General features: G+C 34.0%; 5 protein-coding genes across 11 annotated transcripts in view; 3 read left to right on the forward strand and 2 right to left on the reverse strand.

The window, feature by feature from the left end:
* The first annotated feature begins 2,420 nt into the window (after positions 1-2,420).
* On the forward strand, positions 2,421-8,208 carry LOC101746052 (myb-binding protein 1A). The gene is made up of 6 exons (XM_004926849.5): positions 2,421-2,686; positions 2,787-2,972; positions 3,463-3,645; positions 4,474-4,680; positions 5,243-5,993; positions 6,222-8,208. The coding sequence occupies exons 1-6, from the start codon at positions 2,537-2,539 to the stop codon at positions 8,144-8,146; spliced, it is 3,402 nt and encodes a 1,133-aa protein (XP_004926906.1). The 5' UTR covers positions 2,421-2,536; the 3' UTR covers positions 8,147-8,208.
* Positions 8,209-8,939: 731 nt separating this feature from the next.
* On the forward strand, positions 8,940-13,142 carry LOC692982 (ubiquitin conjugating enzyme). Of its 2 annotated transcripts, none has more exon segments than NM_001046819.1 (5): positions 8,940-9,073; positions 9,453-9,555; positions 9,890-9,987; positions 10,669-10,847; positions 12,268-13,142. In NM_001046819.1, coding segments are annotated over 5 exon segments (507 nt in total). In that variant the 5' UTR covers positions 8,940-9,027; the 3' UTR covers positions 12,349-13,142.
* Positions 13,143-13,624: 482 nt separating this feature from the next.
* On the reverse strand, positions 13,625-15,351 carry LOC101745714 (cell cycle checkpoint control protein RAD9A). The gene is made up of 3 exons (XM_004926847.5): positions 14,977-15,351; positions 14,496-14,901; positions 13,625-14,423 (listed from the first exon to the last, which is right to left on the reverse strand). The coding sequence occupies exons 1-3, from the start codon at positions 15,008-15,010 to the stop codon at positions 13,694-13,696; spliced, it is 1,170 nt and encodes a 389-aa protein (XP_004926904.1). The 5' UTR covers positions 15,011-15,351; the 3' UTR covers positions 13,625-13,693.
* Positions 15,352-16,763: 1,412 nt separating this feature from the next.
* Positions 16,764-24,618, forward strand: part of LOC101735790 (uncharacterized) — a 47,313-nt gene continuing 39,458 nt past the window's right edge. The window contains exon 1 of the mRNA XM_038016316.2: positions 16,764-17,257. Coding sequence (XP_037872244.1) covers positions 17,245-17,257 — 13 coding nt within the window. The 5' untranslated portion in view covers positions 16,764-17,244. The remainder of the gene's footprint in view (positions 17,258-24,618) is intronic.
* LOC101745475 (uncharacterized) overlaps positions 20,432-24,618 on the reverse strand; it is a 30,056-nt gene continuing 25,869 nt past the window's right edge. For all 6 annotated transcript variants that reach the window (XM_062673074.1, XM_004926844.5, XM_062673073.1 and 3 more), the window contains 2 exons: positions 22,566-22,746; positions 20,432-20,851 (listed from right to left, as the gene is read on the reverse strand). In XM_062673074.1, coding sequence (XP_062529058.1) covers positions 20,595-20,851; positions 22,566-22,746 — 438 coding nt within the window. In that variant the 3' untranslated portion in view covers positions 20,432-20,594. The remainder of the gene's footprint in view (positions 20,852-22,565; positions 22,747-24,618) is intronic.

The raw sequence follows: 24,618 nt of genomic DNA on the forward strand, positions 1-24,618 counted from the left end.
AATTGTGATAAAATATTATTGTGCTTCGATCTCTTAGCGATTTGATATCGTTTGCAATAGATATGTACCTACCTACTTAGATTTTATAGTTTGGTCATAAATGATTCGTAGAAATCTGATAAAGGTTACTCTTCTATTTTACTTTTTTGGGGACTATATAATTTATTTATTTATTTGAGAACCCAACAGTACAAAACAAACATATAATATATTAAAAAATAGCTAAAACAAAAACCAAACAAGTTTCCACCATCAAAACCTACAAGTAGAAAGTGCACAAAGGAAAAAAATGAGAATTTTATAAATTTAAGTTTACAAAAAAAAACACAATGCGCACCTCTATTTTATGAGTATACATGTGTATATAAATTCCAAAATAGCAAAATATTCCATAATACGAAGCATACCTGTATTCTTAATACTCTGAGCGCATGAATGTAGCTTTGGCTTCAGGTAAATTCGATTGAAAATGCTAACAAAAAAATATCAAAATTATCATAATTTTTTTTAGATAATGATGCGTCGACATGCGACATGACAACTTGCGCTACACTGCAACATTTTCGGTAACATTTCGAACAATAAAATTATTGGAAACTAGCGACCCGCCCTCGCTTCGCTTCGGAAACTGTAATTTATTATTGATTTCTCCACTATTTAATGAATGTTATTATACATATAAACCTTCCTCTTCAATCACTCTATCTATTAAAAAAAATCGCATCAAAATCCGTTGCGTAGTTTTAAAGATTTAAGCATACATAGGGACAGACAGATAGGTACAGGGACAGAGAAAGCGACTTTGTTTTATACTATGTAGTGATATACCTCAAAATGTTCTTGAAATTTCGGTAAATTCAGTTTGTCAGATCATCTAACATTTCAAGAATTAAATGTATTGACCCTCGACGCAACACTGAGGGGCTTTATCAATCAATAAAGGGTGTCAAAAGGTAATCAATAACGCCAGTAAGAATGTTTCACGTCTCAAGCGATCCGCATACGTAGAATGAAATGATCCCTGGAGGGGCTGGAATTCCACCCAGTAGGACAGGAGGAAGTTTAACGCCGCTTCCAGGTTCTATAGGAGATCTATAGCCATGGCGGAGTCGAGGTAAATTGCGAGAATTGACGAAAGACCGATGAACTGTAGTACCTCTGAGAGTTGCAACGCTTGCTCGCTTTCAAGCGAGTTGCTTGTTCGCCAAGCTGTATGAGGGAACTTTTACGTCTTCCACCATTGCGCAAGTGTGATGACAGTCTGGCTCACATTAGGAAAGAGAAAGCTGTAGGACCTCTTGTGAGTCCGCGCGGGTAGGTACCACCGCCTTGCCTATTTTTGCCGTGAAGCAGTAATCCGTTTCGGTTTGAAGGGTGGGGCAGCCGTTGTAACTATACTGAGACCTTAGAACTTATATACCAAGGTGGGTAGCGCATTTACGTCGTAGATGTCTATGGGCTCCAGAAACCACTTAACACCAAGTGGGCTGTGAGCTCGTCCACCCATCTAAGCAACAAAACCTGAATAGAGCAGTCTGGAGAGATATACTGGACCAGTCTAAGGCCCACCCAGGGCTGTAAGACCTAAGATGATGATGATGGAAGGAGACGGTATAGGATAGGAGGAACGAATAATAATTACGTGTCTCCTGGAGTATTCGAACTCCAGCTGATCAGTGGCCGACAGTGCGATTTCTTAACTAACTTTTTTTACATTCGTTGGGTGTCTTTTATGTACGCATCACCCAGCTTACTTCTACAGCAAGACTTTGCTGTTTGGAGGATGAGAAAACCGTTATACTATACAATTGAAACTCAGACCTTATGTCTCAAAATCGGTAGCGGCATTCACGTAGTGATCTCAAGGGGCTCTGATAACTCCTTAAAACCAGGTAGGCCGTGAACTCGTTCACTTATTTAGCAATGAAGAAACAAAACAGCAATCCCAATAAATATCATAGATTAAGCACAATTAATTAAATCAGTAATTGTCATGTGTCAAGGACGTTTTGGCGGGAATGCGAAACTTGTGAATTGTATTTTTTTTGTATATTTATTGTTTCTTCAGGTTTAAATATGTAATAACGGTGGTTTAATAACTTTTTAATGTCTGTGAAAGTGCACAAATGTGGGAAAATGACACAAAGCCGCTGGATGTAGCTCCTTGGGATCTTCCAAAAAGGCTACTGAATTAGTCTCAGTAAATAATACCATTTTACTAAGATTATATTTCACCCCATATCATCTCACCGCATTTCATTACATTTAATTTCGTAAGTTGATTAATGTTTCAAATTAATTAACTTCATTTCATTTCGCTCCATAACATTTTTCATAAAAAGAATATACAAATGATTAGGCTGTATGGTATGATACTTTTGCCTTTTCAGTTGGAAAAGTAGAACTACTCACTGTCATGTGTCAAATCATTGGAAATTGCATAGATAATACACCAATGTAAATGCAACATGAACTCGTGCTCCATGTGGAAAGTTTAGTAATTTAGTTTAGTTTGAATTGTTCAATTTAACTCAAAATGAAAGACGAAAGTGAAGAGAACAAGCCTCAAACGCAGGCCAAAGTAACTTCTTTTGTGCTAGAATCGTTTGATTTACTTAAAGCTGCGAAAGACGATGCTAGATTAACAGGAGGTACCAAAATTATAACACAGTTGCAAGACAATGAGGTTAGTTTTTTGTTATTTTCACCAAATTAGTGAAATTTACTTGTTTAGTAACCATTTTAAAAGTAATGTGTTAATGAAATAATCACCTTTGTTTGGACAGAATGAAAAAGACGTACAATATGTATTGAAAAGGCTAGTTCGAAGCTTAGGCGCGAATGTACCGGATATGAGGACGGGATATTTCGCCACCCTGGTCGCATTGCTAACAAAATTCGATCAGATCACCGTAACAAAGCTCCTGGAACTAGTGAAAAAAGAATTGCATGCTAATGGCTCTTCAAAAAGTGTGAGTACACTAGTGCATCCAAAATGCATTCAGTAAATCCAAAATTAAATCCTTTGAAAAGCAACAGAACGCAATATTCATCAGTTTAAATAATACTTTAAATGATGGTTTCAAATGCTTTTAAATTATTGAAAATTTCTCTTAAGCCTGTATTCTGTATAACCCAAATAGTCTTATATCCGTATATTCTGTCTGGTTGTGTTATGAAATATGCTTCACCTACAAGACCAGATTATTTCTAAAACTTTGAGCCAACACTGAAATTAACTAAAAAAGAATGTTTGAAACAAAAAATACGAAAATACCACCAGTTTCAGTTCAATGGTCAAGCTGAAGTTTATTATGTGCTTGATTAAAAAAGTTCAATTTACATTTTTAGAAATCCTTTACCTAATGTTTCTAAAGAAAATACGAATGATGAATAATTTAAAATTTAATTATTACTAAATTGTAAATATATTGATAACCCATGACTTTCTTAATGTTTTAGGAAGTAGGAGATGTCGCTCTGGGACAGATATTAGTGTGTGGAGCTGTTTTCCGATCTGGATTAATAATGAAATGCACGACTGAAGAACAAACTGAAATTATTAAGCTCTTAATGAGTGCAAGCAAAAAAAAAACATATTTAAGCACTGTTGCTTATCTTATTTTCCTGGATTTCATCAATGGAGTAAGTTTCATTTTTTTAAAATATCCATTTGCATATTGATTCATAAATTTTGTTTTCATTATTGTACTTGTTCAACATTTTAAACATTAATTTGTGTCATTAATGAAAATCATATTGCTCTAACGGGAGGTTTTAACTAATACAAAATACTTTTGTTAAAACTCTGAGATTATAAGAAAACTTATAAAAGTTTATAACAATGTACACTTTAATAATATATTATAGTTTATTTAAAACACTTTAATAATCTACCAAGAATCATTTAAATACAAACAAGGGGATGATGGGATGAATCTAATATTTTCATATTTAAGCTTAATCGTATTTTATTTTTCAACAATATGCACAGCTGGCAAATTACATTGCCTCAGCAATTTCAAATTCAAACTTGTACTTGTGCATCTTAATTTATTAGTTTTAACAAATGACAGTTTTCAATATTTTTTTCTGTTTTTTAAGAACCACTGCTTAAATGTTAATCTATGTATTTAACAGTGTTTATTGTTTCAGGATTAGTCTTCCTGAATATAATAAGTTAGTTTTCTTAATACTTGATACTAGGTAGATTAAACAATGTTTATAATTAATTTCAGCTGGTACGTCAGTGTTAGCTGTATAAATTTTGGCAAACAAGCAATTAATTTTTCAAACAAGACTTGTATATAGTTCTCAGTGGTATGCAGCAGTTTAGCTGTAGCCCTGGCATTACTGATATCTATGAGCAACACTAAGCACTCACCGTATTCATCAAATAACAATGCCATGAAAGTACAGGACGCATGCATGATATCAAATTGTTCTACAAATATCCTTTTTTTCTTTTTTCAGTTAGATGTTGAAAATTTCACTTCAATTGTTTGGTCAAACATAAAACAAGATTTCAAGAAAGAATTATCCGAACATACTCTCGACTCTCTATACTTTCTTATGGTTGCAAACAAAAAGTTTCCAGATGTAGTAAAACTCCGGAAATTAATTGGCACTTCTGAAATACTGTGTGAAGATAATATCCAACCAGTATGTGAGAAACTAATGGTATGTACACTAAGACTTAATTAGTTCATTCAAAAATTTAATTAATTTATAATTTGTTTTGTAGTATTTTCTACAGTTTTTTTAAGTTGTCGACATAATTAATATGTGCCACATACCATTGGGCTTTGAAATGAGCACGCCTCTATGGTGTTTCCCGAGCACTATGACATGTCCTTGTTCAAACGAGGCTTGTGGAGAGAGTATTAAATGATATGTAGTGGCTTGGCTCTGCCCCAGGCAATGTTGACGTCCATGAGCGATGGTAACCATTCACGATCAGGTGGGCCGCATGCACGTCTGCCTACAAGAGCATTAAAAAAAAACTACTTTAAAATCATAATCTGGGGCTTTTATTTTAATTTTATTATTTACAGTTTTCATAATAACAAAAAATTAAGGTGTACATAATAACGAATAACATAATAACTTGTGCTAACTACCATTTAATTTCCTATATCACCTTGAGATTAACGACATAACTAATTTTAATTATTGGATGTGTTTCATATAGAAAGTTGGTGTTAATTTTGGTTTATTTCCTGTATTGAATTTTTTTTTTCAGACCGGTGTTGATTTTTCTTCACTGAACCATCCTATCTACAAAGAGATAGGAGCACAAATAGCAAACTCACCACATTTGCAACTTTTCTGGTTATCGGGTATTGACAGTCAACTCACAAAACACAATCGTAACAGAGAACTGGTCGCTGTTAACATACTAACTACGATATTCAACAACATTGAAAACAATCATGAGGTCTTGCCGGAATTGATAAGTCGCAATTTTTTCAAACTTTTTATTGATTGGTTCAAAGGCTTGCAGACAGCTAGTAAAATAAGAAATAAAAAGGACAATGAGGATGACAATAAAATTATGATTAAGAAACAAAAAGAACTTCTGAATTCACTCTCAAAGGCATTGAAGTCTGAGAAAGTTGAGGGAAAAACAAGAGTTGAAATATTAAAGAAACTACTTTTCAATCCTGGAGAGATGAATTTCATTGAGATAACAGGCACCTCTGTGGTTAAAATCATTATCTCTGATTTAGACAAGGATGGTGTTAAGAAAATGGCCAAGCTATTCAAAGGAGTATTATTGAATTCTTCGAAGAAATTCATCAGGGAAGGTACAGAGAGAATCTGGTATAATAATGAAAGGGTGAAAGCAGCTGAAATGCTATCTTATTTAGTAAGTCACGAGGTAGTTAAAGACGACGTAGATTTTAAATTAACATACATGAAACTCCTCATGTGTTTTGGCTTCTTCAAAATTGGTGGTGATGAAAATGTTGCTATCAGTATAGATTTATCAGGTAATTATTATTTTAATGTATTTCAACATTTTCCCACAGATTACAGACATAACTTAAACATTGCATAACATACATTTACAGTTTAATTGACAAAATATAATAATTGTAAAAGTTATAGATTTCCACACCTGAAAATATCCATAGAAATATTTGGATTGGACCACATAAGATTCTCACTTTGATAATTAAAATTTAATTAAACAACCTAATAAAAACTTTTTTTTTCAGTGGCAATAAAATCCTGTTTCTATCGTTGCTTCACATCCCGATTCTCAAACGTCGATAACTTAGTCTCTGTATTATCATCACTTTGTGACTTCATCCGAAATTTACTTGAAAAAGAACAAATACGCTCCAAACTCGAAAAACAGTTCCCCGAAGAAAATATGGAATGCTGGAAAATGCTAATGGAGGTCTGCTCGAATATAGAAAAGAATAACTCAAAGTCCAAAGTAGAGAATGTATTTCTTATATTACTCTATCAGCTTGGTTTGTTTCTATTTTCTGAACCCACACATGTAAAAATTGCAACAAGTTCTATAAAGGAGTTAAGGAGTTGTTATGAACACTACAAAAAAGGTAAAAAGAAAAAGAAAGTTATGAAGGATACTGACATTAATGGGAATCTAGAGTGGATTGAAGTCTTAGTGGAAGTTTTGCTATCGATACTGTCAGCTGAGTCAAGTGTACTGAGATCAGTAGTACAGTGCGTATTTAGGCTTTTATGGGAGTATTTAACACCATCAGCTATCGAACAGATTGTATCCGTGTTAGACCCCGAAAGTGAATCTAATCCATTGACTCAGGATAGCGAATCTGAAGCCGAAGAATCAGATGGAGAGGAGAACGTTGAAGAAAACAGTGACGATGAAAGTGATAGTGAAGTAGACGATGAAAATGATGAGGAGGAAATGAAAACGCCAGATCAATTACGGATGGCAGTTCAAAAAGCATTAGGAGCAGCCGCCACAAGCTCTGATACGGAAAGCGTGGACGCAGATATGCTCGATGAAGAAGAAGGCAAGAAATTAGACGAAGCTCTCGCGGAAGCATTCAAACAATACCAGCAAGGTAAAACAAAGAAAACAAAAAAGGACCGTAAAGATAAAAAAGCGCTTTCAGACTTTCGAATACGCGTCTTAGACTTGATAGATATATATTTGGAGAAGGACCCATCTATGGATATTTGTCTAGCGATGATCGCGCCGTTGACAAGATGCCTCGAATTTTGCTTACAGGACAACCAGTTGAGTGAGCTCGAAAACCGCGTAAGGAAAACTATTAAAAATCTGACGAAAATAAGGAAGTTTTCTTCGACAAATGATGTTACTGCAGAAATACTCAGCGACTATCTGAGATCGGTAATGGATAAAGGGGAAAGATCCCACTTTATGTATCAAGCTTTAGGTGATGTCGTAACATACTTTGTGACGTTCATAATACATTGCTCACAAAAAATCGAAAGCAGTAGTTTAAAGTCACCAAAAAAGCTTAAAACGTCTCCCATCATGGAACTGCTAAAGGAAGCAACACAAAACTACTTCCAGAACCGCAGTTGCTTGTTACCAATCATTCTGTTTCACAACGTTCTACAAATGGAATGGGAAGGAATTTATGAGTTAGCCCCGATCGTAATCGAGAATGTGTTCAATCCCGAAGTTAGACAGTTCCGGCGCAACGAGGGATTGGAACTTTTGGCGGGCCTGTATCGAGCCTTGAAGAGAAACAAACCCGAAACGGATAAAGCGCTCGCTTGCCTAGATAATTTGGAAAATAAATTTGATATTACATTAAGAAAAACACTGAAGGGGCAACAGCAATTGGCTGTCAAAAACAATTTCTTCCTATTACTAAAAAAATTGATAAACAGCATGAAAATTTTCCACGAGAGCTGCCATGTTAAATGTAATTTAGATTTTAATACTTTGTTAGAAATCGTAGGTTCTTGTAAGGGTACACTAAAAGCGAGTGAAAATAATAAGAAAGCTAATGCGATTAACCAAAATAGTAAAAATGGTGAAATCGCGAGTAAGCAGCCTAAAAAAAATTTAAAGAATAATATAAAAAACAAAAGAAAACTAGAACACATGAACGGACACGCTGATGCGCACGGAAAGAAAAAACGAAGAGATTCTGAAACAGTTGATTTGTAAAATATTTTTTGTATAATTTATCATTTTCACAATGAATATAATTATTTTACATAATTTAAAAATTTCGTCTTTCTTTCTTCCCTTTAGTTTAGTAAAATATTAACTCAAAATATGCATTCAAGCTTTGACTACCTAACTTTGGATATAAGTTATTCAAACATAATTTATTTAAAACCAAAGCTAGTATGTACATAGCGACATCTATAAAAAAGGTTATTACACTCTGTGAAACGCTCAATAGGTGGCGTTATAAATATCCGCTCTGAGTTACTAGACCAAATAAAGTTATTAGAAGATTGAAGTGTGGAACACATGAAATACCATTGTTTTGGATAAAATATTTCTTAGTTTTTAAGGGCATGCACTTTGTGACAGTTAAGGGATTCAGTAACTAGACTAGACTCTAATACTTTTAAGTTTTGAACAATAGCTTCATTTCTTTGCCTCCTTAAAAATTACAGAAAATGTTGACTAATCTCATCGCATTATTTAAACCTAATCAACAGAATTGTCGTAATCAATATGAAGTTTGGCGTGTAGAAAGGCTCAAACGAAGCGATATGTTTTCTTAAATTCACTAACTTCTTATGACAATATAATACAAAGCATTTACCAGAGCTCAAGAGCTTTCCTACGTTACTTAGATAGTAAAAAACAATATTGAAAGAATAATAAAATTATATTTTAGCTGTAAACCAAACCATATAATTAAGATTAATCAGTGACAGTAGAATGACACAGAAAATATATGGCAACACAAAATCAACCGGAAGTAAGTAGTAACTCATATGTTTCACAACCTGCTCAAAACTCTGCCAGCCATCTTTTGTCGAAAAATCATTTGTTTCGTGTCTTCAGGGTAAATTTCACAATTGTAATTAATGTCAGAGCCACAGTCTTCGCTTTTATTAAAAAAGCAATTAGCTGGTAAGTTCTTATTTAACATAAAACTCATGTATAATATGCCAGTCACCGCGCTAGTCAAGTTCTGAACGAAATTCGTTGACCTTATCGAGTCAAATTTGGTAACTATTAATTGTAGTATTTAACGCATTTATAGATTATATTTCAGGTCTAATGGAGTTAGGTTAATTAATGAGGAATAAACCTGCCAAATAAAATCAATATCCGTTGCGATGACAGGTACACTTTGCCAAAGTCAAACTGTAGATCGAGTGTATTTACGATTTGGATTTGGCAAAGGTTCACATTACTGGCGAACAATGCGGTTAAATGTCCATAATCTTCCGATCTGTGCATTGTCGTTTGTAAAATGAGTGTCTTTTAAATCTTTTTTTTATTTCAGAACTGAACAAAAACCCAGTAGAAGGCTTTTCTGCTGGCTTAATAGATGACAATGATATATACAAATGGGAAGTCCTCATTATTGGTCCCCCAGACACACTATAGTGAGTAAATACCCAAGTTATATATAGTTCAAAGCTATATCTCTCAGTAATCACTATTATTAATTGTTTGCATATTGTAATGTTTATAAAAATGCTGGTGGTATGGTGTATAGCCTTTAAGATGTGTAGATGTATATCATCCTGCATATTTTTTGAAAGAAGCTTCAAGTTATTCAGTTCTGATGGTTCAAGGCAGGTGGCAACATTCACATTGTGATGTCTAAAGACTCCTGTAACCACCATACAGGCTGCAAGTTTTTTAACCATCTATTTAATAAAGAAAAGTATTAAATTATGAGACATGTTGTTTATTCTTAATAAAAATAATTTTCAGCGAGGGAGGTTTCTTTAAAGCACATTTAAATTTTCCCAAGGAATATCCTTTGAGACCACCCCGGATGAAATTTGTGACTGAAATATGGCATCCAAATAGTGAGTATGATGATAATTTTTTTTAGTTAATAATAGTAGAGTATTTTTAACATTTTAAGTTTAGATTACTTTTATATTGACTTAAAGCTAAACAAACCCATTAAGTTTGTTTTGCGAGTGCTTATCATAAATTAGATGTCTAAGTATTTTTTGTTTTGTTTTGATACACTGAATTAGAGAAATATAGCATTACTGTAAAGTGCTTCACTCATTAAAATCTAAGGGTAATTTGATTGGTACAAATTCATTATGATTACAGCTAATAAATATTGTATAGAAAATAAATATGAAAACTACAGTATTTATAATTATTGAACGTATTGTTCATCCAAACGAGTCTGTACTGTCCTGACTATTTCTGTTTCAAAGCAGTGTCATTCAATACAATTGAGACTGACTTGATGTCTAAAACTGGATAATGACATTTACAAAATGGGATCTTCACTCTGGTAACTATAACACCAGGTGGACCATTACACAATTGACTCCATATATCCAATAAATAAATAAGAGTTTAATAAAAAAGCAAAGGTGAACTTCTTAGTACCATGGATTTACTATGTGGGTGCCTTCTATTATATTTTAGAGAGGAATTTATGGTGCAGGTTTAAGGAGTCCCTACAAATGTGGATTACACTCGAATTATTTATGTAATTAATGTAATGAAAATATGACTTTCAGTTGATAAAAATGGTGATGTCTGCATATCAATACTTCACGAGCCAGGTGATGACAAATGGGGTTATGAAAAAGCTTCAGAACGATGGTTACCTGTGCACACAGTTGAGACTATACTGATCAGTGTCATTTCAATGCTCGCTGATCCAAATGATGAGAGTCCCGCTAATGTTGATGCTGCAGTAAGTGGTTTTTTTTTTGCACGTAAAATGTTTCCATTTTAATTCAATAATTTCATTGTAGTTGTAAATGTTTTTGTTATAGAATATTATATTATATATTACTTAACCTATTAAATGCATTTGTAGCAATTTATATAGCTTAGAGCAGGCAGAACATGATGCTAATATACCAAATAGTTGATAGGCAAACTGTTGTTTGTGTTGTAATGTCCAAAATTAAAACTGATATTTCAGTTCGCTTTCTTTAATTGAATTTAATAATTTAATTCATTAATGAATGAATTCACGAATGAAATTTAATTCATTAATATTTAAAAATTAATATCATTTTAAACTTTCAGACACACATTTGTATATCATTAGGGAATTAAGCAGGTAGCGATCACTAACATATTATTTAAACACATCACACACAAAGACACTACTTTTGTACTAAGAGAGGCATAATATAATCTTCCCTAACTAGATATCTTTACTATTCTCGATCATTATTTTTCTGAAGTATACCTTAAAATTTTGGATATGTATATTTTTTTAACTCTTGGATTTCCCTAACAAAGAAATAAAATATTTATCAATACAAAGTTGTACTTTTATCTATAAAATATAAAATGCTTCTGTAGGAATAATTTGTATTATGTAGATAGTTGATTTAACTAACTCTCTTGTACAAACCTTTTTTTTTATTGCTTAGATGGGTAGACGACTCACAGCCCATCTGGTGTTAACCTAGCAATGCTCAGAAACAAATTATGCATAAGCAAGATATAAGCCAGGCAAAATTCAAATTCAATCTTAGTACAATTATTCAAACTGATAGAGAATAGAAACTGTTCTATAAATATAGAATCTGAACATTTAATATGTGGGCGTACATACCTTTACGCACATTGAATTTGAATGTTATTTTTAAACAGTGACACTATGCTTTTTGTTGTGATTATAAGGAACATTACAAATATACTGATTTATCAAAACTGTCCACACCCCACCCATTGTACAGTTATGACTATGCCACACCTCTGCAGAACCAATGACAAGTGTAAGGTTTCAACTCACAATATATAATGATTTTTGAACACAGAAGTAGAATAATGAAAGAAAATTTGAAAAATTTATTTTAATATTTGCTCAATTGAGAAGGTTATAATTGATAAATTTTGTTTTGAAGTATTGAAGTATAAATTAAGTATTTTGGTTCATCTTTTCAAAGAAATAATAAGTCTTTCATATGTAAACATCACATTTTTATGTTATCTAATATACTTTATATATTATTAAAAAACCTCATTCATCATCATTTCTATAATTGTGTTGTAATACTGTATTGTAAGCTACAGACGTAATTACCTCCACTTAGTTTGTGCATGTAGATGTATTTGTGTAGAACTAATCACCTAACCATTGTTTGATTCCACAGAAAGAATGGAGAGAACGATATTCGGAATTCAAAAAGAAAGTTGCCAGATGTGTTAGGAAAAGTCAAGAAGATTGCTTCTAGGAGCAAAAGGATATTTAGAAAAGAATATATATATTGCTGAAAAAGGGCCATTGTGACACCGGCAAACATTTTACTACAAACACTGAAAAACGTTATACATTTGGCATCGCCGTACGCATCCCCTTACACCAAATCCGCACACGTCCACAGCTGATGTGTTTGCTTATTCTGTTTCATTTTTGCAGAAAGAGTGGAGAGAATCCTATTCGGAGTTTAAAAGGAAAGTAGCACAGTGTGTGAGAAAGAGCCAAGAGGATTGTTCCTAATAACAGTGCCCTTTTTCATAATTTGTTTGGATTGTGAGAGTGATTGGTGAGATGTGGTTAGGACGCTGAGCGGACGCCCCCGCCTGGCCCAGAGACTATATTCAAATTGATTTAAAATAAATACTTATAATAATGAGATGGTATCGCTGCCGTATTTTATAAATAAAATAGAATTGAAGGTCTTTTTTTCATCTTTTTTAAGACATGTTAGTTAGCAATTGTTATAATGATGAAATGTGTAAGGTAATTTTATAGAAAAATAAATCTGCATTTTTTTCTTCGTAATCCCCCCTATATTGTCTGCTTTGAAGTATGATCTCTATATGATAAAAACCAAATTTCAAAATGTTTTTTTATGTATTCAAAGTATGAAAATAGCAGCTTTAAAGAATGTGCATAATACATTTAAATTATTGGTTACTGAAGAGCTTGTATTCAATAATCATTGTTCGTGCTTTACGAACCCAAATTAATGTAGTGCTGATTTTATAATCCACATTAATACCTAATACTTTCAATAAATAAAAACTACTTTCTGTAAAAATTGTATCAATTTCACTTTGCCTTAAAGCAATGAAGTAGGTTTTTTTAAATCATTAAGCTTTTGAGTTTTGTATCTTGTTTCAAAGAGTTGAGATGGTGTCTTAAACATACGCTTTATATAAAATCAATACATATTGTTACCGAGATAAATACATATATAGTGAGAAATGCATAGTGATGAACCCCTATTTTGGTCTACATCATGATCGTTGATTTGTAATGTGTGTATACTGTTTCTCTGTATGTATATTTTTTGCTATAAAATCAATGCAGTGAACTCTATATTTTATTTGAATCCTTTTATGCCTTTAAGAAAACATAAAAAATATAAATCATATTATTTTGTGGGGAGATCTCTAATCAAAATTATTAACCAAACATCAGCCATAATCTTTGAAGTGGTTTATGAGTCTCCCAACAAATGTAATAAGACCATATTATATTGCTGAAAATTAGATAAGATAATATTGATGAAAATTGGGAATATTTTAATTTTTTTTAATCTGCTTTCAAACAACTTTAAAAACATTATTTTTTTATTCACTGTCTGAATTCTCAGCTAAAATGACACCTTGAATACTTTTTGGATCAAAAGTACTTTCAAAACATCTCTTAAATACTGATTTTATCTTAGTCCTTGAAGTTGGAGATGCTGGAATAACATTATCAAAGTCTATTTGTTCTTTAACATTATCTAAATTATTACTAGCTTTAAGATTTATATCATCAGGGATATCAACAAAATTAAATAGATGAGAGTCCTCTTCTAAGCACTTAGAAAATTCAACATCTATATGCCGTTTCTTTTTTACTGAGCCTTGAGTATTACATGTATCTTTTCTTTTATTCCTTTCCTTTGTGGTAGTGCTCTGTGTTGATGTTGCTTGTGTTGCATTGTCTGGTTTAGATGTTGCTAACACAAAATGTGCTTCAAAAGTAGTTCCATTATGGACTATGAATACAGCTGGACGACCTGTAGTCTCAAAATGAAGTTGCAACGGCAAATTTAATGCTTCAGCAAACGCAAGTAGGGCTCTGAACTCTTTTAATGTAAATGTTATAGTGGTTTCCTCTCCTATGATGTAGTTGTCAAATTCAGCAGGATCTAAGCTTACATGTGTTCGAATTATTTTTGTCAGATCCATATTACTATCAATATAATTTTTTATTACCAGTGACTTAGTTGTGGCCTCTAATGTCACTTGGTCGTCAGAGGTTTGGAAGCTGTTCAGTGTTTCGTTTAGTATTCTTTGAGGTGAAGTAATTCTGAAAAATATTTCATTACAATCTAACAGTGATAAAAATAAATTAATATTTTATTTTGGTTACAATTTTTACCTGTTTGGTACTGTATCTTTAGTGTACACAGCCTGCATCGCTTTACAGTCTAATATTGATACAAAATGTGTCTTAACTATACCATGCTTGCATTTCAAACAAAATATTAACTTGCAAGATTCTGGATCTAATTTCATTTCCAAACTTTCTACCTGTTTATCAATGTGAGCTGGAGATTTAAAGGCGTTTAAAGCAGACTTCATCGATATTTTGCATTTCAGACCTTCGTTATCTTCAGTCGAGTAATAATTGTAATTAAAATAAGAAAAGAAGTTTTTGTTAAATTTAATCATCGCATATGCGGATTCGGCTGCATTCAATGTTCTCAATAATATACAGTCGGGTAATGACTCCAGGTATAATTCATCTCCAAATCGAGCTAAGGTATGTACTGTTCTTGCTAAAACTAAAATTATATAAAAATTATATTCGTTTCCGAGCCAGCATAATTTCAGTATTGATAACACACACTTTATATTACCTTTAACATTAGGCCCCGGAACGTGACACTTCATTGTTATGTTGACTTCCTCAGAAAGTTAACTAAAATCTACTTTAAATTCATTTCTAGGCTTTAACATCAATATAAGGATTACCTATGTTTTCACTATAATTTTTTGTCTAATTTCCTGATCCTGACCTACTGAGATACCAGGTATTATTAGGATGATACGAGTGACAGATATTTGACAGTTCTCGTGATGCGACGACAATTTAATGATCCAAATGATCCAAAGAAAATTAATCCACATGATTATTTTAAAAATTGTACTGTAAATATTTATAAACTATTCTACATATTGATAGATTGACTATTGATGGTTTGACTATACAGAAATATTTTTGAAGTGAAACTTCCTTATCGGCGTTGGAAAAAAATTTACCGTCACGTTTTTCGGTTACGCGTCACTTTTTTCCGTTACGCGCCATCTTTTAATTAACGGCTGTATGTTCTGAAGTATAGATGCGCATTTGAGAAACCGACCTCATGTCTCAAGGTGGGTCACGGAATACATTTTGTAATTGCAATAATCCCAGGTAACCCACTTAATATCACGTGGACCGTGCTATTATTGTTATTACGTAAAATAATAGGAAGAAAAGTACCAGGGTATTATGATATCAAAGAGATGTATTATTATAACTTTACTCTGACGTACAGCCTTCTTTATTAATTAACGGCTGTATGTTCTGAAGTATGGATTCCGATTTGAGAAATTGACCTCATGTCTCCAGGTGGATTACGGAAATCATTTTGTAATTCCAATAATCTCAGGGAGCCCACTTAATAATATCACGTGGACCGTGCTATTTATTACTGTTATTACGTAAAATAATAGGAAGAAAAGTACCAGGGTATTATGATAGCAAAGAGATTTATTAATAATTAACGGCGGTATGTTCTGAAGCATGGTTTCGGATTTGAGAAATCGACCTCATGTCTCAAGGTGGGTCAAACTTCACGAACCTCAGGAACCCCATTTAACACCACGTGGACCGTGCTATTATTATTAATTTATAGGAAGAAAAGTACCAGGGTATTATGATATCAAAGAGATGTATTATTAAAATGCTGTAATAATCTTAGTAGCAAAAAGGTAAAGTGAAATAATTGTATTATTTGTATTCATGTCTATTGTCTATGATAATAAAATCCTTTTGTTTAAACTTTATCTAATTTAACTTTATTTAACCAATTTCTAGAAAGTTGCATGTAGATCATTTTTCGAAAAATAAGGCCATAAACAAGTTTCACTTCTTACGTGTGTACACTAGTACACGCACACATTTTTTTATTTAGTACCATTGTAACAAAATCAATAAAGAGGAAGAGAAAATGTTAATTTATTTATTATTGTTTAATAATAAATTACCTATTTTATACTACCCTATGGTTATATTAAACAACAGATACAAAGTAGAAATAAACAAACCATCCTCTTTTTTATTGTGTATTAGGGTGAATGATAATCATATAAAATCTATTGTGAAATTACGGTATGCATGTATATATAAATTATTTTAAAAGAGGGTTTTTTAATATTTATCTGGTCACAATAGCAATAGGCAGGACTTTCGAATCATAATTACAGTTAGTTATCGCTAAGTGAGTACTCGCTCAATCTTATCGCAGTACTGCAAGTATTTATTGTATGAAACAAAAGATATTTAGAAAACTGAGTCATTATGGTAGTTGAAATGATTGTATACACACTACTCGTGGAACCACTATTTGACTTGAAATAGTCTATTCAATAACATCTCGACTAACTAATTTGATGAATGAACAATGTTGCGCCCAATTCAATCGACTATTGATATCGATCGATGTCTCGAAATGAACAGTTCCGTTATTTATTTTTGACAGTAGGTATGTGGATGGTAATACTGAATATAGAACAGTTTGAAGTATGTGCACCTGACGACTTACAACAGACCGTTATTCGTGGCCCTACTCGGTGATCTACTAAGCTGAATAAAATAAACGCTCCACAGACTACTAAGAGAATTTATGTTATTAATGAACTTGTTTTGTGCGTGATATTAAGTGTATAATCTATGTGCGTGAATGCACTGTTATGTGATGTTGTGTCTTACTGTTTAGCTGGATTTAATTAAAATAAATGCCGAGGAGAAAGTTTGTAACGAAACTAAAAAACCTATCTCGTTTTCAGTTCCTAATAATTTTAATTTTAGTGAATTAAATATTGTAGAACATTTTTTCGTACAGTAAGGTGAAGTGCGAACAATGAAATTAAGCCGTAAGTATATAAACGAATAACATTGTGCTGAATATATTTAATAGATAGAAATTATAAATTAATTTAAATAATCAAAAAATATATTGCTTTAGATTTTTGGCCAACTTGCGCGCCACCTGATGTTATGTGGGTACGGAGACCATATTCGTCGCACGAATGCCACTGCCCATCTTGAGACATGAGGTCGAAGCGGCTATTCCACCCTCATAACTTCATGGGAGTAAATATTAAGATTGTGGTATTCGGGCGAGTTTTCTGTCCAATATCACCAGTAAATGAATAATAAATTTTTGATACCATACTTACGCTTTATAAATTTGAAAAGTTCGATTTACCTATATTGCTCGATTCCTTCCATTCGTGGAAGTTACTAAGGAAAATTAAAGTTTAGCTACCACATTAACGATTCGTGATTCTGTAACGCAAATATACAAGTAACTAAAGTTTGTGTTAAAATTAAATATGTATTACCTTTATTAATTTCTGGACGACCTGTTCATTAAATAGATTAGTTAATAATCTTACATTATTAGAATATAACGGTGCTTTTCGGTACCTCAAGCACCGGTCATCGGTCTCGTCCCGTCGCTTGTGACGAAGGGTCGAGTTTCCGATCCGCTGGTAGATTCTGCGAAGCACGGCTCTTACTAGGGTTCGTGTTAGCAACGTCGTCAGGTTTGAGCCCCGTGAGCTCAGGTGTGTGTTAAGGTTACGCTGAAATAGCCTCTCAAGGCTATCAGCTTAGGTAGGAAAAAAAAAACAACGCATTTCGATAAGTAGAACAAAAAGGTATGACTAAGTATTTTTTGTGTTTTTTTCAGTATTATTTATTAAATGCTAAGTAAAAAAACGTTGAAGCCTATTGTTATTTTTTTATTCATTTATTGATACATACTAAAATGGTACATTATACACTAGAAATAAATAAACGTGTCGCTTTCGACGGCTAGTGCTATAGATCGGCAGAGGAGCAGTGATCACCGTACCGCCTATTTCTGCTGATGTTAATTCAGTGATGCCCTTAAAATACAGCAACGGCAACAGGATTCGCGTTCTAGTATTTTTTTTTATTGCTGAGTTGGGTGGACGAGCTCACAGCTCACCTGGTGTTAAGTGGTTACTGGAGCCCATAGACATCCACAATGTAAATGCGCCACCCACCTTGAGATATAAGTTCTAAGGTCTCAGTATAGTTACAACGGCTGCCCCACCCTTCAAACCGAAACGCATTACTGCTTCACGGCAGAAATAGGCAGGGCGGTGGTACCCACCCGCGCGGACTCACAAGAGGTCCTACCACCAGTAATTACGCAAATTATAATTTTTCGGGTTTGATTTTTATTACACCATCGTGTAATAAAAATCATAGAAAATCGTGTAATAAAATAACATCTTATTCCTTCACCGTGGAAGTCAATCGTGAACATTTGTTGAGTACGTATCTCATTAGAAAAATTGGTACCCGCCTGAGATTCGAACATCGGTGCATCGCTCAACACGAGTGCACCGGACTTCTTATCCGTTAGGCCACGACGACTTCTACGTTCCACATTACGGAATCCACAACCACGAAAATCATTTAACCCGGTGCCTAAAATAGCGCTAACAAAATTTTTAACTAAAAATATAGGCCACGTTTTTATAATAGAATAATAGTTGATGTAATTGAATCCCAGAGAAACCCCGATGTAAGGTACACCGTGTGCGTAAATTTAAAATCGTGTCTTTGTACAGTGTTTGTTATCTTATAATGCATGATGACCTGGACCTAAAGTCCATCAGTAAGTATCTGCAGTCGGCATCAATTCGCCACTTCGATAAAGCGGCACGACACGAGAACCCTCTCATCGTGGCCGCCGGTAACTGCATTCCCGATCCTGCGGATAGAATGGAAAGCAGTCGACGTCGCTCAAAACACGGCATTTCGGATCCTCCCGATCCACTATCGGTGCTTTTAGATACCTTAAGCACCGGTCAGGGTTCGACAAGTAAATTAACCCAAAGACACAGCCCACTGAGTTTCTCGCCGGATCTTCTCAGTGGGTCGCGTTTCCGATCCGGTGGTAGATTCTGCGAAGCACGGTTCTTGCTAGGGTTCGTGTTAGCAACGTCGTCAGGTTTGAGCCCGTGAGCTCACCTACTAGTTAAGGTTACGCTGAAATAGCCTCTCAAGGCTATCAGCTTAGGTAAGGTACAAAAAAAAATCTTATAAGCATTTCTTAGTATTACCATAACCGGTTTTCTCATTGCATAAATGAGTGGACGAACTCACAGCCAAACTGGTGTCATTCGTGTACCTTTATCCTTTACGTAATTCATTAGTAAAATTAGTAGTTGTCAGCAGAATTCGAACACATGTATAGTCGCATCGCGCGATATGAAACCGTACATCCACCGGGCGTCATATCCTCTAGGCCACGACGTCTTCTTAATTTTTTTCACAGCAATTATGACATATATGATACAGCGTGTAATAAAACAATGTATCAAAGTGACTCAATACAAAATAGAAGATTTGAAACACATGAAATATAAGACAACATAAATTGTTAATGTTTTATGGTTACCGTCGCGAGAGATAGAATATAAATATGTACCTACCCATCAATTCTAATCTAATACAAATTTACTAGTTTTATTTAAATCTTTCAAGTAGATTTTGAGCGATATTCGATTGTATGGACAGAATTGAATTTTTTTTTAATTATTATGATAGAGTAATCTTAATTGTTTCAAATCTTATCTAATTATTCGTAGCGTCATTAATCTAAGAAGATATTATATGCTATTACCCTAAATAGAATTCTGTTTGTTATAATTATTTATTACCTAATTAAATGAAGTGATTTTCTGCTTTATTATATTACAATACATAATAATATCTAAGTATAGAAAAAGATCTTTATTCGCAGGGTATAATGTTGTTCCGTAATGATGCCGCAAAATTGCCGTGAATATTGAACTGTAATGGTACAAAGGATATTTGGTTGGATACACCTACATATTGGAATGCTTTTTACCAACGTACCGATTATATCCGCGAATAAAGAAATCTTTAGTCTCGAATAATATAGTAATTGAGTCGCATTTTTTTAATCCGCGAATAGTGAAAACGGGATTGAAGGAAGTGCTAATAAGGAACTTTTACTGTACTAGCTGTAATAAAACACAATATTAAAAAACAAAAATAATCATTTATTTCATACAAGAGAAACCCCGCTTTTTATATTGCAAATTTTTTACATAAGTATTTTGTTTTTTTTTTCTATTCCGATTTCTAATTAAAAATCAATCGCATTATCGATTAATTATGTAATCGATACTCAAATTTGTTTTGTTAAAAAATACGATTAAAATACGGTCCGGATTTCATAAAATAGTTCTTGAATTCCTGTTCGTTTTTAAAGAATTCAAAATTCTCTATGGTTGCATTGGAAATGTGCCATGCGACGATCAATTTACAAGAACGGTCTCCTTCCGCGCAGTATTCAAGGGGCAGCTTAAAAGAAGAGCTTCCTTGAGGATAAAAGGTGTATTCCGTCAGAGTCCTTATACCGCACTCCAATACGTTATCAGCAAGACTCCTTAGTGTACCTTGAATGTACGCAAAAGTTATCGATTAATAATTTTAATCCACTGCTTTATCTTTTCTTTATGCTCTTCTATATTATGTGGGCCTCTTATGAGCTCACACCACCCAAGGCGTAGTCACCTGCAAGGAATTGGGGGAGGACCTTGATCTCCCTCGGCTCCCTCTTCCTTCCTCTCTGGAGGCGACGGAGTCCGACATAACCCGGTCTGTTACCCTCCTTGACCGGGTATCCGTAAATGGATTAGCGTTAAAAAAAAAAGTACCACCCTGCTACTTCGGCCACGAAACCGTAATGCGTTCCAGTTGGAAGGGTGAGACAGTCGTTATAACTATAAAATTGAAACCTAGTCCTCATGTCCCTATGTCAGTGGTCGGCAACCTGCGGCTCATTGACCCCTCGGCTACGGCTCTTCCGCGAAATATTTAGTTCAGGCACGAATATTACCTACTTATTATCTTGCCTTGTCAGAGACGAAGTAGACATTTTTAAGAAATAAGGCTATAAAAATATGTCGACTTCTCGCATTAAAACTGTATAATCTCAAAACTTACTAATTTTACAGGAGAGTGTTTTAAAGGTTTAACATGTGATATTTTTAATATTAATTTCAATTAATTATCTTTGCAACATTTATTTTTTATTTTTTACCAGTTACGTTATCTATCTGTCTTTTAATGTAAGATAAAATTATGTATTAATTTTGTTAATAGTAGTCCAAACATAGGTAAACTAAAACTAAACTACGCCCTTTTGACAGTATTTATTATGAGAAAAATACTGAAGATACCAAATAATTCCGCATATTAACTCAATTTCGAATATTTTTGGAAATTGTACACTTTTAATGCGAAAAGACGATAAAAAAATGGCTCTTTGATTAAAATTTTAATTGTGTGTTATCTATATTTGGCTCTTTTGGTTAACAAGGCTGCCGACCACTACCCAAGGTGGGTCGCGGCATTTATATAGTGAAATCAGCTGTGAGCATCGGTAACAACGCAACACCAAATGGGATTTTCACCCGCGTTGCACGCAATAAATAAAATGTAAGAGAGCAAGCAATACTTCGAAAACTTTTACGATTTATAAACGCAAAAGCATAGAGTTTAAAAAAAATGGAGTGGCATTATCGATGACAAGTCGCCAGCTCCGGCTTCGCTCGGGTCTTTAACAAAAATTTCAACGATATAATTTGACGTTTTTTTTGTTGTTTTAAATAAAAGAACACTTCTTGCGGCATAGCTATAATAGTTAGACATATACGGTCGCGACACTTTTTGTAAATAATAATATGTTCTACAAAGTCGTAGTACATTATTTTATTGTATCATCAATAGTTTTCGCAGGGCACGCGATGTAAGGAATATTTTAGGTATTTTTTTTACATTTTGGATTATTATTGGAGTTTTAGTAAGAATCCCTATTTTTTTTCAAAATAGATTATAGCCCATGTCACTCGGGAATAGTGTAGCTTCCAAACAGTGCAAGATTTTTTCAAATCAGTTCAGTAGTTTCAGGGCCTATTCAATACAAACAAACAAACAAATCTTTCCTCTTTATAATATTAGTATAGATAAAAAACAATAAACTTTATTTTGGAACGTCGACTAAAGTTGAATTTACCTTGCCGGCCAAGTTCATACTGATTTATCACGATTATTGCAACATCCGCTGGTCGCTGCATTACTACTACTGTAGACAAGAAATTAACATACCATTTACGCAAGTTTCATTGAGGATTCGTGTCGTGACGCTCAGATATCGCTCGAGCGTGTCCTTGAAGTTCGTCTTCAAACATAAATAGTCATCCTCAACGTACAACAGTCGTCGCTGTGTCGGTATCGTTTCGTATTTAATAACAGAGTTAAAGGCGCACGGGTCTCGCTTGACTGATACCTATTAAATTCAGAAAATAATGAAGCTGTACACAAGGTTATTTTAGCATTTCAAGTAATTAATATCGGGAAATAACTAATTTAAACTTAATCGAGTAATAACTAAAGTCGGGAAACTCTAAGTGAAATTAGAAATAGCAAAACAATGCGACGCGATGATTTCTTAGTTTACTTATTAACGATTGGTAGGTAGGGTGTATTCTGAGCCCGAATGAGTACAGTACCTGACGATAAATATTGCACATCGATTTTTGGAAAAACACTGTCCACTAATTTCGGCTTTATTCTCTCTCCGTTGCACGCAACACTAACAGTCCGTAGCTATGAAGTGTGCGACAGGGACAACGCTCTACGAGAGCCGAAATCAGCCGATCGATTCTTTCTTATATTTTTGCCGGGTACCTACTGTACAATTTTGCCCATTTCTGCAGGCAAGCAGTCACTTTGTTCCGGTTTTAAGTGACGGTCAGATGAACTTGAGACTGCGCTCTCATACCTTGTGGTGGTGGTAGCGCACGTTTGCCTATCCATGCTATAAAACAATACTAAACACAAACTGTATTTTTTTTATTGCCCTTGTAGGCAGACGACTACACATTGATACTGCCTACCGCTTAATACTCTTCACAAGCTTTGTTTGAAGAAGGACATGTCATAGCGCTCGGGAAACATCGCGTTGAGGGGAAAGCCAATTCCAAAGCCTGAATGTTGTAGTATGTTTTTAATAACGCATTAAATGGCGATCATTCTGCAAAAATAATTGCTGGCTTCTACGATGAAACCGGTTCACATAACGTGATAAATACGTTTCCACTTCCCACTCATTTCGAAATACGTACCTGTTTTTTTTTCCTTTCTAGTTTTTTTTACTTAGATTTAAGTATAACTTTGCCAACGTCGGATAGTGGAGGTATCAACATAATTATGCTAAGACATTACATTTACAGGCATGAACTGATAATAGAGTTATCTATTTATACGTACCTGTTAATAAACAGCATTAGTAAGCAATTTTTTTAAGCAACGTATATGCGTATTCTAACTAGCATAGCTCTTGCGGTAGGCAGCAACTTGGCTGTGACCTTGGCATTGCTGACGTCCACGAGAGACGATAGTAATTCGTCGCTTACAAAGGCAATATCCATCGACACTATCTATATTTTGTGGGTAGGTTTTATTAAGCGCTATAAAAATTAATGAGTACGCGAATTGGTGTTTTTAATTGGATGTTCCGCGCGAATCGACCGCTAGCAATTTTTTATTGCATAAATGGGTGGAAAAGCTCACAGCCCACCTGGTATTAAGTGGTTACTGGAGCCCATAGATATCTACAACGTAAACCACCTTGAGATATGAGTTCTAAGGTTTTAGTTTAGTTCAACGGCTGCCCCACCCTTCAAAACGAAACGCATTACTGCTTCACGGCAGAAATAGGCAGGGTGGTGGTACCTACCCGTGCGGGCTCACAAGAGGTCCTACCACCAGTAAGGTTTACAACTCGTTACAGTGCTACCACTGTGGTGCTAATGTGATCAGAGTTGGTTTTACTTAATCGCGCATTTGTTATAATACTTTCAAGTACCGACGAATAAGCTCGGTGTGATCACAAAAATATAGTTTTCAAAACGCCATGATATTATTATAAATAATATGTATCATGAAAATAGTGTTACTTATGTTCACGATTGACTTCCACGGTGAAGGAATAACATCGTGTAATAAAAATCAAAACCGCAAAATTATAATTTGCATAATTACTGGTGGTAGGACCTCTTGTGAGTCCGCTTATTTCTGCCGTGAAGCATAATGCGTTTCGGTTTGAAGGGTGGGGCAGCCATTGGGACTATACTGAGACCTTAGAACTTATATCTCA

This window comes from Bombyx mori, chromosome 16 (assembly GCF_030269925.1).
Source record: "Bombyx mori chromosome 16, ASM3026992v2".
NCBI classification, from domain to species: domain Eukaryota; kingdom Metazoa; phylum Arthropoda; class Insecta; order Lepidoptera; family Bombycidae; genus Bombyx; species Bombyx mori.